General features: G+C 36.5%; 1 protein-coding gene across 1 annotated transcript; it reads right to left on the bottom strand.

Annotated features, from left to right (window-relative positions):
* Nucleotides 1–1140: 1140 nt before the first annotated feature.
* Nucleotides 1141–13631, bottom strand: LOC119070710 (larval/pupal cuticle protein H1C-like). Its single transcript, XM_037175163.1, has 3 exons — nt 13284–13631; nt 8462–8857; nt 1141–1598 (listed from the first exon to the last, which is right to left on the bottom strand). Exons 1-3 carry the CDS (start codon nt 13620–13622, stop codon nt 1146–1148), a joined length of 1188 nt encoding a protein of 395 aa, XP_037031058.1. The 5' UTR covers nt 13623–13631; the 3' UTR covers nt 1141–1145.
* Nucleotides 13632–17753: the final 4122 nt, after the last annotated feature.

Genomic DNA, 17753 nt, shown 5'->3' with positions numbered 1-17753 from the left:
TCTTATTAAAATGGGGCAGAAAGTTGCAATTAAAAATCAGTAACTGGCATCTACTATACGGATGAGTTTCTAACCAGTTCCGTTTCCTAAGGTCTCGAGTCTCAAAAGCACTGAATACGATTTGTTGGAGAAACCGAGATGATAAAGTAAAAGATGTCGGATGGTGACAGGTCAGAGAGGAAATTGTAGAACATGTTGATAAGAGGGCAGTTGATGCGAAAGGTAAATAAACCACTTGTCTCCTATAGAAATGTGAAGATATTTTTATTCGAAAAAGTGAGGTGAGTTTTTAGCTCCGTTCGAAGTACTCAGGACTGCTACGCCGTTTGTGACATGTGGAATTTGAAGCAGACTGGAATATGTAGGCGACGAGCGTTTTTTTCAGCTTTCGAAATTATCAAAGTTGTATGTTGTATGCTTTGAAGGATTTCTGAGATTTTTTTGGGTTCTATTCTGTACTTCTAGGATCATTGAGGTGACCATCTTCCAAGTTTCAGAATTCAAAGAATTTGATTGAAAAAAAACGGATTTGTGAGGTATTTAGGTCAGTCAAGCCGTTTAAGTGTTCGCATTTCGTGCAGGCTCACTCCGTAGCTTCAGTTAATTTAATTACAAAAAAAAACCATTTCTCTCACTGAAAAATAAGCTTCGAATGTTCACCTTCCGATACAAGCGCATCGCCACAGTAAGTGAAATCTTAACGTCTTTTCCTCAAAGTATCGCCGAGTATTTGATGCAACATCTTTTACTTCTTTAGTTTTATTACAACGTTCTGTATATAAGAGGACAATATAGTCTAGACGCTATTTTTCTCGTCGATGTATTTAGGTAACAGATGAAAAGTTTCAACCGTCTAACTCACCCAGCAGACTGAAAAAAGCCGCCATTTCAAAATTGGATTTTATTCAAAAATATTTTTACAAAACGATATCAACATTAATCAGACTGGTATGCCGTGAGGTGACAGATTTGTTTAATTAATAAACTTACAGAGAATAAATAAAATTCTTTTCATAAATAAAACGGAAATTATTTGGAAAAGAATTTGGGCGATTGAAGAGGTCACTGTGTTTGAATGTAGTGAAAAGGTCAGCGAGTTGCTTGTTATGGAGAAGGTTTTTGTTGTTGTTTTGTAGCGCAATCAATTACCAAGCGTAATTAATTCCCAAACCATTCGAGTATGTCATATGAGCGACAGCGGGAGCTGCTGAGTAGGCGACACCCAAAAGACCTGGGGCAACACCAACCTTTGCGACTGGTGCTCCATATCCATGATAAGCAGCTGGATGAGCAATGGCAGCATGAGCAAGTGGAGCAGCGTATCCGTGATAGGCAGCTGGGTAAGCAGCTGGATAAGCAGCATGAGCGAGTGGGGCAGCATAGGTTGCATGGCCAAGTGGTGAAACGGCATAACCGGGATTACTGACTCGTACATCAGATTTGCTGACCGATGAAAATGGGGTGTCGATGGATTTTGAGTATGTTGACACTTGTCCTAGATTGCCGTATGATCTGTAGATGTTTTGGTTTTGTGTGGTGATGGCTGGAGCAACATATTGGGAATGTGCAACTGCAGCAACGGCAAGTAATACTACGAACTGATGAACGTTGTTGAAGGAGAAAAAAGCAAAAATGTTTTAGATCAGACAAAGAAAATCAATTTGGTGAATTCTAACACGTAACTTACTCTGAACATTTTGATTTGTTGTATCCACGAATATCAGACGCTAGACTGGTACCAGTTCAGTTCTTTCATTGATCTTATATACAATTTTATTTTGAGCTCAAATTGCATTTTCAATCTACGCACGAGAATTAATTAATTGTTGTCTTTGCTGCAGTCGTAGAGGTGCCCTTTTGTTCGGCAGATAATAGTAATAGTATAACATGTATGGGCCTCCACCTTTCAACACTATAAACATAAAAACCGTTGCATATAGCTAAGTCTATTAATGAGTCTGGTTTTACAGCATACATTTAACGACATAAAATTATTGTAATTATTTTTGTGCATTACTTGCACTATATTGCTGAGTAAACTATGCTATATACTGTATTAACATCAGCCAGCAGACTTAGCACACCTATATTGATCGTCTATGCAAGTAAAGTAGCCGAAGTATGATTAATTCGTATTCTCACAGTTTCAAAGCAAGGATTTGCGTGTGTGAATAATTTGTTTGTTATTTTCGGACTGTAATGAAATTCACAAAATTTAAATTTCAATGATCAATGAATGTTACGTTCTGACATATTATCATTATAAGGCATGTAACACAGACATTGACTTAATTTATGCCTCAAAATATTGGATGGAAATTGCTCCGAGTAATTACCGATTAATTTTACGCTGCATACCATGTGACTTTAGTTGCAATCTTAGTGCAAATTTGGTATGCAGTTTATGTCGTTAAGGTCACTTCATTAGGCGTTTCTGAGTAAAGCGGATCTGTTGATGAAAATACTCCTGAAGAGGATGAAACGTTCAAATAATTTGGAGACAGTAAGCGAAAACTTTCCATTTCAATAATCAAAATTAGTCAGAAATTACAGATTTCAAATGATTGTTCAATTTATCTGTTTGGGGGTTCTTCTAATACAGTGGACGTCAGTGAAGTTTAGTCATTGATTTGCATTTTCAGCTGGTCTTATCATGTAAACAAAAGTGATTGTACGGGTGAAATAGTTACGCGCATGCACGTGGTAGTGGTAAAAAGTTTTAAAACGTATATGAGCAGTTTTATGAGACAGACCTCCACTGTAAAGGATTTTTCAAAGATTTGCCTTAGAAGGGTTCGGCCCTTATTCAAGAATTTAACCATTTTCCGTCTAGGTTCTGAAAGAAGCGGGTTGAGGTTTTTTCAAAAATCGGTGTGGGGTAATTTGGTACACGGCACTAAAACAACGCAATTTTCAACTACGTAAAAAGGTGAACTCACACACGATTTTTCGATACCAAAACTTTGTAAAAGGAGTCGATGACATGGCTAAAGAGCATTTGCGTGTGCGAGTTCACCTTTTACGTAGTTCAAAAGTGCATTGTTTTGGCACCTTGTGCCAGATTCCCCGATACCCAAAAATCCGAGCTGACACAACCAATTATGTATTTCTGAGCCCGTTCCACACTAAAAGGTTGATCTCTATGCTAAAATTTCTGTTCTTTTCGCTTTACGGAAAATGAGTCATCAGATAATTTGGGTGTCACTGTCTCCACGATCAACTCATAGGTGTCTGAACCTATTTTTCAGATCATAGGTATCCATAGGACATCGAATACGAATTTATTTTGGAAGTTTGCTTTACAAAGCTACGATTAGTTAATGTCCAAAACCTAAGTGGCTGATCTAAACATAAGCTTTCACCAGGTGTAAAATATCACTTCCTAAAGATCATCGAAATTTTCCGTGATTTTCTAACAAACGTAAATTCGTGGCCGCTCTGTTCATTGATCTCAGGAAGGCTTTTGACACAGTAGATCCCACACGTTTAACAAGGAAATTGAAGCGCTTGGACCTATCTCCTCATGCAGTTAAATTGATCTCGAGTTATCTGATGAACCGGAAAACAGCAACCTGCATTGGAAACAGCACTAGCGATTTCAAACATGTCAAAATTGGTGTACCACAAGGATCGAAATTGGGTCCCCTGAGCTTCATAATTTACATCAATGATGTCTTAAAACTCGATTTCATTGGTCAATTGGTTTTGTATGCTGACGATGCTGCCTTGCTGTATTCGGTTGACACTGAGGAACAACTTCGATTTGCAATGCAGCATGACATCGACCTGTTGCACGACTGGCTGAATGTGAATGTACTGTCCCTCAACGTTGGGAAGACTTGTTTTATGTTGTTTGGTCGTGCCAGGCACATTGAAAACCTGGACATTGTCATCGATGGCAGTTCGATTAAACGAGTCAACAAGTTCAAGTATTTGGGACTAGTAATTGACGAAGAGTTAAATTTCCACGAGCACGTGAATCACATCAAGAGGCAAATTACACCTTTCATCTCCTTAATGTGGCGAAAGAGCAAATTCATTCCTGTGCAAAAGAGGAAAAGTATCTATTTTGCGTATGTCCAGAGTCATCTACTGTACATGCTGCCCATTTACGGAGACTGTGCTATGTATAAGCTGAAGGAACTGCAAACTCTACAGAACCGTTGCATCAAAGCTATATTTCGTCTGGACCGGTACACGCCAACGACCTACCTGTACAGTTCGGGATTATTACCGGTGACCGAACTTGTTAAAGCGGAGCGGATCATCAACATGCATAAATACGTCAGACACCTGACCAAACACAATTTTCATTTCCAATCCAATGCCGCAGTTCACGGTCGGTCGATGAGAAGAGCTTCAGCCATTCATAATTTCAACATGTATTCCTCAGTTTCCTCATCGCTAAATTCGTCGAATGCAGCTCTAGTCACCGCGATAAATGACTACAATTGTGTTGAAAGTGAGATCAGATATCTGCCGTGCATAAGAACTTTTAAAGCTAAAGTGAGACTGAAGGTTATGCGTGAAAGTGACACTTTTTCTCCGGTCTCGCCTTTTGTGTTTCTAAATTGACTGGTTACCTGTGTGATACTTTACTTTTCTTGTGAATTAAAAAAAAAAAAAAAAATGATCTGTGATGTAGACCTTCAAGGTCTTTTTTGAAATTTTGATTTTATTTATTTTTGCTATTTGTTTTAGAATAGTTTTGACTTGTACTGTGTACGCAAATTTTTTTACTCTATTTTTTGGACTATGTTGGACTATTGTTATATTTCTTTTGTGCTAAATTTTTATAAGACGATGTTAGGAAGACTAAAAAATGTTGGACTAATTTAATTTCAGACAAATTGTTACGTTAATAGATTATAATAGATTCGAGATGTAAATAGTGTTCCACACAGAAATATATTGGGATGATAATAAATAGATTATTTAAAAAAAATGGTTAAGGACAGTACGTGTCCAATGAGCCTCCGCACATCGTATTTAGCGATATGAAAATTGATTGTTTGGGCATACAACCAACTGATCTCTAAAAATAGTTCCGGCGGGACCAATAACTCCAGTTTCAAAAAAAACCATTAAAGATCACTAGTTACTAAAGAACCGAACAGATGCGATATTTATGAATATCTGGTGTAAAGGATTGATATATATTATTGAGCGTTCAATTTTTCTCATGATGAGTCATCCAATGACGTAATAGTTAATACTTATTACGTCATTGGAGTCATCAGACACAAAAGTAAGGGGTGGAACCCACGTATCTCTATCTGCGTGACCTCCCCCAAACGTTTACAGACTTGATAGTATCTTCAGCTCATCAACAAAAATCAATTTTTATTTGTAAGACTTTAGTCAACAGAATTATTTATTGTTCCAATCACTTACAAATTACAGGTGACTAACACCTTCGGCATTAACATCGTTTAAATAAGATTAATTACGACTATTTACGATATAATAAGCTGATGCTGATTGTAATTAATTTCAGCAGCAGCAAATACAACGTCGTCGATAGTAGTCGATAAAAACAATTAAGTTTAAATAACAACATGACCGTGACCGTGACCGTGACATATCAAGAGCTGGTGCCTGTGCACATACCCAGTAGAGTTTGAACGTTGAACCACTGACAGTGGGAGTTATCCACTTGGATCCCCCTTTTTACTCTCCGGTTCATAGTAAGCGTGCATTGTATTTTAACAAATCACGTTTACAGTGAACAGCGCTGGATCGCCACTCGAGGTATGTTGTAACTTAACCTAACAACAATCACCGTCGCTCGACAAAGTGATCGGACTAGCTACAAATTTTGTTGTAATTATCAATTTCATCGTCCAATTACCTGGGTACTCGTCACAATTATTTACCTGTACGTTCAGTTATCTGACCATTTACCTGTAGGTGCTGCGATATATATACCAATCATGTATTACACCTTTACTACCTGTACATTCAGACTCGTCGGTATTTCATCATAGGACAATTTTCATGTGTTGGTGGTAATCATTCTTTTGACTTTCGTATTCTTCAAAAAAGCTTCCTCCAATAAACCATTAGGGCGTGAAAGAAGAGAGATAACATTAAAGTCAGACATACTTACGCCCTTTTACGCAACATTCGCACTTATTGGCGAGTCAAGCGAAGATTCACACCGTCAGACCACGTTCACTCAAAGCCCTCTGTTCAACTGATCCGGGTCATGGAATAATTCAGAAGCATAGAGGCAACAACGAAGCAAAGTTAGATTTGCCCTTTCACGTACCAGTCACACTCATTCATCCCGCGAGACAAAAGCTGATTCACTACTTTACGTAAAGATCGACGTCAAACCAGATTCGCCCTTTCACGTACCAGTTACACTCATTTCGCGAGACAGGAGCAGATTCACGCTCTCATAAGGTTCGAAGTCAAACCTGATTCGCCCTTTCACGTACCAGTTACACTTATTTCGCGAGACAAAATTAGATTCACCCTTTTACGTAACGTTCACACTCTGCGGCCCCTTTACAGCCCCATTCCGTGTCTAATATACTCAAAACATATTTGTACTCACATTTGTCCAACGTACATCAATTTCAGGCCAGTCTATACTTACAAATGTTTCTCAAGGATTTCTTACATTTTCATTTTCAAGGGCTCAATTACATTGTGGGCAGTGGCATTCTTCAGTTTCTTAGGGTTTTCTTTGGACTCCTTATTTCACGAGCAGGGTGGGAGAGGCGCTTTTGCATCTCTGTTTTTCACCAATTTTGTACGATCTTTTCTGCGAAAATTTTCATTCATATGCACCGCTACGTTCTTCGTTGGCTTTTTATTCACCCTCAGGCATTTGTTTTCGAACAAAATACTTTATTTTTCACAATTTTTCTGAAAAATTTTCAGAGCAAAATTTTTTTGATGTTTACTCTTAGATCGCCTACTAACCGTTCAATTAAGTTTAAATAACAACATGAACCACAAACATCGAATATAATGTTGGCTTTCCTGTACAGTGGTGTATGTGATATATGATACCAGTTCAAATTTACAGCGAACCGAGTGCATAGGTTACAATCTTTGTATATGTTAAACAATTGACTTTATGTTTAAATTTACGACAGTCAATAACTTAATTCTTGTAATAAATTCAAAATGCGAAAAGGTGTGTTGCACAAAGTCGATGTCCTTACTCCATTTTTTTGTTCGCTTAATTTCGCTTTAATTTGCGTCGCGTCACCAAGTCTGCTTGATTATTACATAAAATTTTGTTTTATTTAGTTTTGATTTTAAAACAATCATTTGCATTACGATGTTTATCGGGTGAAAATGTTTCATGTTGCCATATTTTTGAATCGCCCGTCTGAAAGGTGTCAATTTGAAAGGTAGTCGTGTTGATTGTGATAAGATTTCGTTAGCCCCGTACGAAGTACGTACTTATTGGTCATGGTCTAATATAGTTGAGATTGCGAAGAATGAACAGAATATTTTCCTGGCGAGAGACTCCAAAGAATTTAAAGAAAATTTTTTAATTTAATTTAATTTAAAGAAAAACCTTTTTTTTAGTTCATGGCTATCCGGGATAACCATTTAACAACGTCGAATACATTACAATAAACTTTGAACCAACTTGAAATCTATTACTTCTTTTGTTGAAAGTGCCTAAAGAAGTTGCAGAATTAGTATAAGATTGTATATAATTGTACTTATGATTTTTCGTAGCTACTTCAGAACGTTAGATCTGCCGGAAGTAGTTTCAAAATTTGTGAAACTACATCTGCAACTACTTCAAAAGGCCGTGTTTTGCAGTGTTGTGTTATGTTAATTGTGTAAATACTTTAGGTTATACACTTATCCTGCCGGGTCCCTGTATAGCTGGCTCATACTTTAATGACAATTTTTGTTGAATTAAGGTCGAGATTGATTACGAATCAATTTTTACTAGACATGTTATAACTAGTCGACATTATTATTCCGATCATTGTTTGAGAACATTTAGCGCCGTTTCATAACGATTATATCACATTCCAAGACAATTAAAATTCTCACGTGTCACAAGAGTACAGAATGAATTCTACAAGAAATAATCCTACCCTGTAACTCTGGTAATTCAACGACTCGAACTATTTGAACATTCAGACACTGAATGATTATTGAATAATTTGTTAATAGATGCTACTCGTAAGTTGATTGCAAGTCATCCTCGTTTTTAATTAGATCATTACTAGTGATTCACTAGTAACTTGCCAATTCTAAGGCAGTTTGTCTTTCTGATAGAAAATTTTCCAATTGAAACTAAGATGTTTGATGGCTAAACTTCTTTGCAATTTTATTTAGATAAAATTTGAATTTGTTTTATCAATAAATATAAAAGATAATGGTATAATGTTTGATATATCACGATGTGGTTCAGCAAAACTCCGAAAATAGCCAACAAGCATGCCTATTGATTGTGGAATAATGATGCACCGTCTTACCAGTCATAGTGAGCACCGATTCCCTCGAAGGATACGTGGGATACGACTGGTGCAGCTGAGTAAGAAATGGCTGCTTTCTGTGAAATAACAGCCGGTGCTGATGAGTACACGGCTGGTGAGTAAGTGGCTACTTTGGCAATTGGGGCTGAATATGTTTGTTGAATTGGTGCGGCATAGGTTTGGTATGCTGGTGCCGAATAGGTTTTAATTGCTGGTGCTGCGTATGTCGTTTGGTATGCTGGGGCCGAATAAGTTTTGATTGCTGGAGCGGCGTATGTCGTTTGGTATGCTGGTGCCGAATAAGTTTTGATTGCTGGTGCAGCGTATGCGGTTTGGTATGCTGGAGCGGCGTATGTTTGGATGGCTGGAGCGGAGTATGTGGTTTGGATTGCTGGTGCAGCGTAAGCAACAGTTTTCGCAGGTAATGACTGATAGACCGAGCTCACAGCTGGAGCGGATGAGTAAGCCAATTGATGTCTGGCTAATAAATTGCCAGCACGGACAACAGCTAATGTGGCACAAAGAGCAAGAACTTTGGAAAACATTTTGAGATTGTAAGTTGCTTTACACTTGAAAGAGTGATCTGAACTGATGATTTTTACCATCTCAGCGAAGAGTATTTATACTCGAAATATTACCACTGCCTCCAAAAAAATACACCGTGAACCATTTTAAAGAGTGAATCGAACAACTTTTTCATATCCTTCAGACGTAAATATCAACATTTGCTTCAGTTCACCGAAACATACAAAATTGTTGAATTTTAATTGGATCTGTAACATCGGTTTTGAACTGGTTCATGTAGATATATCGTTCAACAATTGTGACGGCATGTAATATAACGGTCCATATTTCACCTACACGCGAAAATGATACATGTTCGTCATCGAGACCTACTGAAGCGCGACCACAACGTCCTCAGTTATGATGATAGAGGTTTAAACAGCATCCGAAATGTTGTTGTCCGAGATGCTAACGACTTGACGTCCGTTGATGGCCAGGCAGAGTTTAGTGTCGAAGAGTTGTTATGTTTGGTAAACTTAGAGAAAGGTAAGGCACACGATGCAGATGTCAGCAATGATGATCTAACGTGGGATGATCTCAAGGACGACAGTCATGAAGACGGCGGTCATGAGTTGTTTAAGTGCGATGACGTGCCTGCAAAGACCTTGAAAGTCTTGAGTGACAATACAAAGAATGGTGGTACGATGGATGGAGTCTCGTCGCGTAAGAGTTTCGACCAGGGACTATTTTTGAGAATTTTGAGAATTCTTTGAGAAATATTTCTTTAAATTTATCAGAATTTTTCAAAATATTTTTCTTATTATTCTGAATAAAATTTAGGAAAATTATTTAATATTTAAACGTTTTTGGAACTGATTTAGACAGCTAGTTTTGATAAATACATGAAAAATGAATATCGAAGGCTTTAATTACTTCTTCTTACTCTTTTTCGACTGTACAAGTTCTCTGGTTACTTTTATGTCTGTCTTGCTGTCTTGTACATAAAATTACATTGTTAAACCAACTTTGAAAAATTTGAGAAATTTTTGAGAATTTTGAGAAATCCGATTTCTCAAAAATAGTCCCTGGTTTCGACGGTAAAGAGAAACGGGAGAAATTCGATATCCGTACGGTAATCGGAGTTCTGAAGTTAGTCGGAACAAAAGCAGCTTTGTCGGAACCCGTACGGTGGAAATGTGCGTTTTCATATTTTACTAGTGAGAATAAGATTAATTGATCGTCTTATTCTCACTAGTAAAATTTCATTCTGATGTCATTTCGGACCTACGTCCAAATATCCTGACAATGCACACACTTGTTGTTCAATTGTGCATGTCTCCTGTGTCGATGACACATTTAGAAGACCTCTATGGGCTGTTTGCCACCGACTGATGAGTAGCAGTCCTTAGAGCTCGTAAACGACGAAACAGGCTGCCTCTGTTTAGAACTTGATTTCATCAAGGTCACCTTCTCCTCGACGGAGTCGCATGTCTAGGCTCCAACAAGAGTTCTTGTTTGTTACGTTTGTCTAAAGCTACATGTTATATTATACTCAAATGGTCCGTTGCCAATCTGCCACTTTAAAAAACAGAGTGAATTTTGTGTACTCCCTGGCTGGAGACTCCAAAAAATTTAAAGAAAATATTTTTTTTAGTCCGTTACTATCCGGTTTAACCATTTGAAAACGTCAAACCATCGTGCTAGAGAGTGCTTTGGTCAAACACATCACAATAAACTTTGAACCAACTTGAAATCTATAGCTTCTTTTGTTGAAAGTACCAGCCTAAAGTAGTGTTGCAGAATTAGTACAGTTTGTTCAAAAATGAAATGCACAGTTTTTAGTATTTCGAGACATTTCAAAATTTCAATCTGTCAGATAGTAAAGGATGCGTTTAATTAACCGCCGCATTAACAGATTTGAAATTTGAATGGTTTTTTCCACAGCTACAGATTTTTGCATGTTAAGTTTCTTACATTTTTTGCAAATAGCATTTTAATAGTAGGAAACTTAGATTTCGTCAGAAGAATTTGCGAACGGAAAATGTAAATTTATTTTTAGTCTGAGTATTGTTCTACATCTATGATTTCTCTTAGATCGTGTCTTTATTCAAAGAAATCGATGGTGTTGTACAGCGGCTAACTGTTCAACTTCAATTAGCAGCAAAAAATCATCACGGAAAAAAATTCAATTATTCGAAGCAAATTTAATGTTGAAAATTTGGTTCGAATATTTAAATATTTGTCACAAATATTTCAAATATTTATGAGAAATAAATTCAAAATTATTTGTGACAAATATTTGAAATTATTTGTCACAATTTTTTTTAAATATTTATGACAAATAATTTTGAATTTATTTCTAAAAAATAATTTAAATATTTGTTGCAAATTTATAAAATATGTGTCACAAATAATTTAAATATTTGTCGCAATAAATTTAGAATTTATTTGTCACAAATATTTAAAATATTTATAACAAATAATTTAAAATTATTTTATATTTTATATATTTGTCACAAATAAATTGCGAATTTATTTGTTACAAATATTTACATATTTGTGCCAAATATTTATATATTTGTAGAAAATAATTGTTGACAAATTTTTTTTTCCTGGTGCTTATTCGTGTTTCCAATATCGTCACTTCAAGTGCTGATAAAACTTCTTGTAAAAAATTTGCTAAATGTATGAAGCAGACGGTCTTTCTACAGATTTGAGTATTCAAAGACCATCGATTTGTTGGAATAGAAACACGATCTAAGAGAAATCATAGATCAATACTCAGACTCAAAATAAATTTACATTTTTCCGTCCGCGAATTCTTCCTACGAAATCTAAGTTTCCTACTATTAAAATGCTATCTGCAAAAAATGTAAGAAACTTAACATGCAAAAATATGTAGCTGTGGAAAAAATCATTCAAATTTCAAATCTTTTAATGCGCCGGGTAATTAAACGCATCCTTTACTATCTGACAGATTGCAATTTTGAAATGTCTCGCAATACTAAAAACTGTGCATTTCATTTTTGAACAAACTGTATAAGAAAAATTTTACTAGGATTTTTCGCAACTTCTTTATTGAAGACTTCAAAAGGTTACATATGCCGGATGTAATTTCAAAATTTTTAAAAATAAATAAGTAAATAAATTTTCAACTACATCTGCTTCAAAAGGCCGAGTTTTGCAGTGTCTTCCTTGAGTGTGTAATCATCCCCAGAACACACGCAGCGTTGACTCTTTGTATCGCAAGTCATAACAAGTCACATTATATTGTTGTAGAAATTTCAAGACAATTAAAATTCTCACGTGTCACACGAGTACAAAATGAATTATACAAGAAATAATCCTAGCTGATAGATAAACGAGCCTGTATCCTGTAACTCTGGTAGTTCGTCGATTTGAACTATTTGAACATTCAGTCACTGAATGATAATTAATTTGCTAATAGGTGCCACTTGTAGGTTGATTGCAAGACTTGCAATGCAAGTCCTCCTCTCTTCTTATTAAATTTATTGAAACTAAGATATTTGATGGATAAATTTCTTTGCAATTTTATTTAGATAAAATTTGAATTTGTTTCATCAATAAATATAAAAGATAATGGTAATGGTATAATGTTTGATATATCACGATGTGGTCCCAATTCAGCAAAACTCCGAAAATAGCCAAAAAGCATGTCTATTGATTGTGGAATAATGCACCGTCTTACCAGTCATAGTGAGCACCGATTCCCTCAAAGGATACGTGGGACACGACTGGTGCAGCTGAGTAAGAAATGGCTGCTTTCTGTGAAATAACAGCCGGTGCGGATGAGTAGACAGCTGGAGATGCATAAGAAGTGGCTGCATAAGATGGGGCTGCGTATGCTAGTGTTTTGGTGGCCAATGGAGCAGCATAAGAAATGGTCTTTGTAGCTAAGGCTGGTGTGTACAAATTGTTTGAAATGCGGGTGTCAGATTTTCGTACGCTGGAGAATGCGGTGTCGATGGCTTTCGATTGGTGAGAGACTGTGCCATCGAAAGAACGGATTGTGCTTTGGTGGGTTGAACCGACGGCTGGGGATGAGTATCCAATATGGGCTGGTGCGTATGCAATCGATGGCTGGGCAATCGAGCTGTATACTTGACTCACTGCTGGGGCTGATGAGTAAGTGGCTACTTTGGCAATTGGGGCTGAATATGTTTGTTGAATTGGTGCGGCATAGGTTTGGTATGCTGGTGCGGCATAGGTTTGGTATGCTGGTGCCGAATAGGTTTTAATTGCTGGTGCAGCGTATGTCGTTTGGTATGCTGGGGCCGAATAAGTTTTGATTGCTGGAGCGGCGTATGTCGTTTGGTATGCTGGTGCCGAATAAGTTTTGATTGCTTGTGCAGCGTATGCGGTTTGGTATGCTGGAGCGGCGTATGTTTGGATGGCTGGAGCGGAGTATGTGGTTTGGATTGCTGGTGCAGCGTAAGCAACAGTTTTCGCAGGTAATGACTGATAGACCGAGCTCACGGCTGGAGCGGATGAGTAAGCCAACTGATGTCCGGCTATTAAATTGCCAGCACGGACAACAGCTAATGTAGCACAAAGAGCAAGAACTTTGGAAAACATTTTGAGATTGTAAGTTGCTTTACACTTGAAAGAGTGATCTGAACTGATGATTTTTACCATCTCAGCGAAGAGTATTTATACTCGAAATATTACCATTGCCTCCCAAAAAAATACACCGTGAACCATTTTGAAGGGTGAATCGAACAACTTTTTCATATCCTTCAGACATAAATACCAACATGTGCTTCAGTTCACCAAATAAAAAAAAAATTGTTGAATTTTAATTGGATCTGTAACGTCGGTTTCGAACTGGTTCATGCAGATAAATCGTTCAACAATTGTTACGGCATGTAATATTGCACATGTCTCAAAACTTGTGAGGATATTTATGAAAGCACGCACAACAATAAACAGTGATCGGATTATATCATCTTTGGCTTCAAAACAAGTCAATGTTATTGCTGTTAATGAACTCTTTCGTAATAATAAAAAACGAAACATACGATCGACAATGCTGTTAAAGGTGCATAGGGTCAGTCTCTTATGTTAAGAACTTAGTTTTTCAGATGATATTTTATTCATGTCATATGGCAGCCGGTGTTAGACTTAAAACCTTGAATCCCGATCTATGTACTTGCAGAAGCACTTTCACTTTCGATCTGATTGTGATATGATATATAGGTATAGCATTTTGAAAAGATAAACAACCAACCAGACACATCAAAGTATAGGTAATTTTAAAGTTCGCTCTACCTACCTACATGCATGCAAGCCTACGTTGCATTTAAATATTTCTCATATCGCAGAGTATAATCAAATAGTCAACAGAACAAAATTTACGTTTTTCGAAAAATTTATTTGCCCAAAAAATTTGCAATAATTCCGGCTGAAGACAATGAGACTTTAACCCGTTTCAGTATGATAAGAAATGTTCTACAATAAAGTTGAATGTTTGTTTGTCTCGCTATAGGAGCAAAAGACGGAAAGTCCTGAGACTTTAAACATGGCATTGTTGTGGTTTTTCTTCACTCGTGAACAAATAACTATTCCAGAAAATTACTACAATTTTTCAACGAAATATTTTCTACTATTGGGGTGGTATGTCTTTCTACTAGGAGATATTTCATTCGATTTAACATTCTATTTGATTCTCTTGGTCTGCTACTTCAATAATGAAAATATAAGTAAGTTAGCACGCCAATAGATACCAATACGAGGAGCTAGATTCTTACAGACGGGACATAGAAGCACTACAAGGACAATTGAAAGTCTTGTACAAATAAAGATTTCAATAACTGAAATGATAAGTTGATGTCGTTTTAAAACATTCAATTAAAAATCATCCTCTTCCTTATGACTTTCAGGTTTTCAAATTCTTCAGAAAAAAAAACTTTTTTTTTAGCAATGTCAATACCATATTCAAGGAAAATGTATCTGATTCATATAATTCGATATGTTTACAATTTTGTCTGAGACTTTCAATTTTATATTCTGTCTAGTTGAATTTCATCACACCCAAGAAAAGTCGTATACATAGAGCATGCACAAAAGTGATATCGGAATGCTATTTTGTGGAATGCATCGGTATGAACAAATACACTACATCTATATGTCGTCCGCGTCATTCTACATGCTGAATTTTACACTTTTACCTGAAGAATACACGAAAATATACAAAAAATTACTGGCACTCAAAATCGACCCCCAAATATTTTCGAAATATTAACACAAAGTCTAAACCGAGGAGCAGATAAACATAGAAAATCCTTTTGCTCAAACGAACCTTAGAAAATCCTTTGATGATTTTCTGTTAGAAAATCATTTTGTACACAAGAAACCGAGCAAAAAACCCGTCGGTCTAAATCAAATGCTAATTTTACCCGTTATCGGCGTGAGTATATCTTTACGATTCTAATAGGTCCATTAGTTCAGTTGGAAATGGTTCCATAAAGTCACCTTTGCACTTAACTTTACAACGTGGTGGGCGGAGGGAACATCTTAGCCAGAGCACCAAGTGCCTTGTCTTAGCAATTCTTTTTTTTACTATTCACTTCGTTTACTTATCTTAACCACTTACGATCATTAGTCTGTTACATTCAAAGTGCGAGATCTTTCGTTGTTCAACAAAATGTTTATTTTAAAGTCGACCCTCAAAGCTATGATGATGTTTGGATGTTGGAATTTGAATCAACTAATTTATCAGAGTGATCAACGGCCCTCTTGTCGCCACCAGTAACGTGGTTAAAATAACAGGTCCCAGCGTAACTACTTCGAAAGGTTGCACCACATAATCTCCCAGGTGCCTGGGTCTTAGTTGAACAAACTTGGGACATTCACATATAACAAGTATTCCCATCTCTTCTCCCAGTCCACAAGAACACCAAGAAGTCGCCGATAGCTTTCGGTTGATTTGGTAACGGTTCCGGTAATCGATCCAAACTGCGATTCCTCCTTCGTACGATTCACACTGCTCCGAATGTTTGTCCCTAACCCATACCATTAACCCTTTTTTGCAAAGCAAGTTCGGTATATGTAGCACTGAACGAACTGATAGCACAGGTTGGTACATCATTCTATATATACGTTATCAAAGATCTGTTTTCATTACATTTTTGGCTGCTTTATTAGAAAACTTTCTCGTTATCTTCTCCTCATGGATGTGAATTTCATAACAAACCGCGAAATTGTATTGCTATTAAATCGAGTATCGCAGCAATAAATGTAGAATAGATCTACACAAAATCGATAGTCACTGAAGGTCTGGGCTGATAATTCACTTTTTATTATCGGCCGTTTTAATTAATTCTTTTTTTCTCCTTGAGATCGTCAACATTGAATGATATGATACATGGTATCGTATTTCCATCCTAAATCTTAAAGAATATTGTGTAACATCAGTTGTTCGAGCATCAGTTAAAATTTCTCATTGTAATATGGAAAGACGTGAAAGAAGAAGTTTGGTTTTTTTTCAGCATTGAATATGAAATGTTTTATCAAGTTTTTATGGGTATGTAGAGCAGGTAGAACCAGTAATTTTTAAACTCGTAAAAATTTGTTGTTGTTCGTATATCTTATAGAATTGTAGCAAAACAAAATGTGGAAAAGTTTTTGTTTTTATTCTGTTGTCTTCAGTCAATTTTTGAGTTAAAATAAAATGCAAGCTGCAATCAAGGTCGAATGTTACGACCGTACGTTGAACGAAATTGCATAGTGGATATAGAGACAGTGTGCATCAGACGTTTCACATGAACGTTCGTCTCGGGGTTCTGTTGGCGGTCGAGTAAAATTAAATGATGTCGTTTGTGGTTTTTAGTATGGCTGAGGGTAGTAACCTTTTACAATCGACTAGGGCATCACGCAAGTCATCATGGCAGAATCATTAAGTCTGTTATACGAATTTTTCCGTTATACATTTTGGTATACAGTGGGAAACCTTAGGTAGTGTTAGTCGCTCATTTCTGTCTTTACTGTCGTTAACAGATGAATAACCTTTTGTATGAGGTTGATGGATCGGCAAGAGCCGGAGCATGTGAAAAATTGATCAATTTCTAGTAACTTAGATGTTATTGAAGAGATCCTGTGGAACGACAGAATATCGCACTAAGAACAGGTCGAATTCAGAAAACTCAAAATTGACTTATTGCGCCTTCCCAATCTGAGGTAATTTGCATGAGGAACTTAGTGAAATTTTAAAACAAAAGAATTCTTTTGATTAAAATTTTCACAAAGTCTCTTTTGCAAATTACAGCAGTACTGGACAATAAATCTAATATGATCAGGGACTGTATTGTATACTTTCCATACTTTCCTTAATTTTCCCAAAAATATCCCTTGTTATGATTTGAAGTCTGCGTCACTACGTTGGACCTGACGGTGCTACATAATTTAAAATATTCAAGTTTTAACTTGCAATTTACAAAGACTTGAATTTGAATACATTTCATACTGTAGCAACGACATACAGAAACCACTGATTGAACTAATTTCGCATGACCTGAATTTAGCCCGTTATTATGAGCGTTAATTTGAACGAATTGTCTCGCAATCAAGTCGAAGAATGTCTATGCATCAACAAAACGTTACATGATGATAAAGTATTCCAGATTATACAGATATATCTCCACTGAAGGTTATCTTTTGAAGAAGTGTCTAGTGTTCTTTGTACGACAACTTTTGGTTGATCTTCTTTTACAAATATGAAACACTCCGAATCCCAAACAGTTTTCTAATTAAAAGTTTCAATGGTGTTAT

Source organism: Bradysia coprophila (assembly GCF_014529535.1).
Source record: "Bradysia coprophila strain Holo2 chromosome IV unlocalized genomic scaffold, BU_Bcop_v1 contig_106, whole genome shotgun sequence".
NCBI lineage: Eukaryota > Metazoa > Arthropoda > Insecta > Diptera > Sciaridae > Bradysia > Bradysia coprophila.
Note: the sequence above shows the minus strand (reverse complement) of the source record. Positions and strands in the feature narration are given on the sequence as shown.

What these genes read in the sequence shown, in the direction of transcription:
- LOC119070710 (XM_037175163.1), bottom strand. Translation starts at nt 13,622, where the DNA reads ATGGTAAAAATCATCAGTTCAGATCACTCTTTCAAGTGTAAAGCAACT. An exon ending in ACCAAACGACATACGCCGCT is followed by an intron (nt 8,858 to 13,283) that starts CCAGCAATCAAA and finishes GCTTACGCTGCA; the next exon opens with CCAGCAATCCAAACCACATA. An exon ending in TCGGTGCTCACTATGACTGG is followed by an intron (nt 1,599 to 8,461) that starts TAAGACGGTGCA and finishes AACGTTCATCAG; the next exon opens with TTCGTAGTATTACTTGCCGT.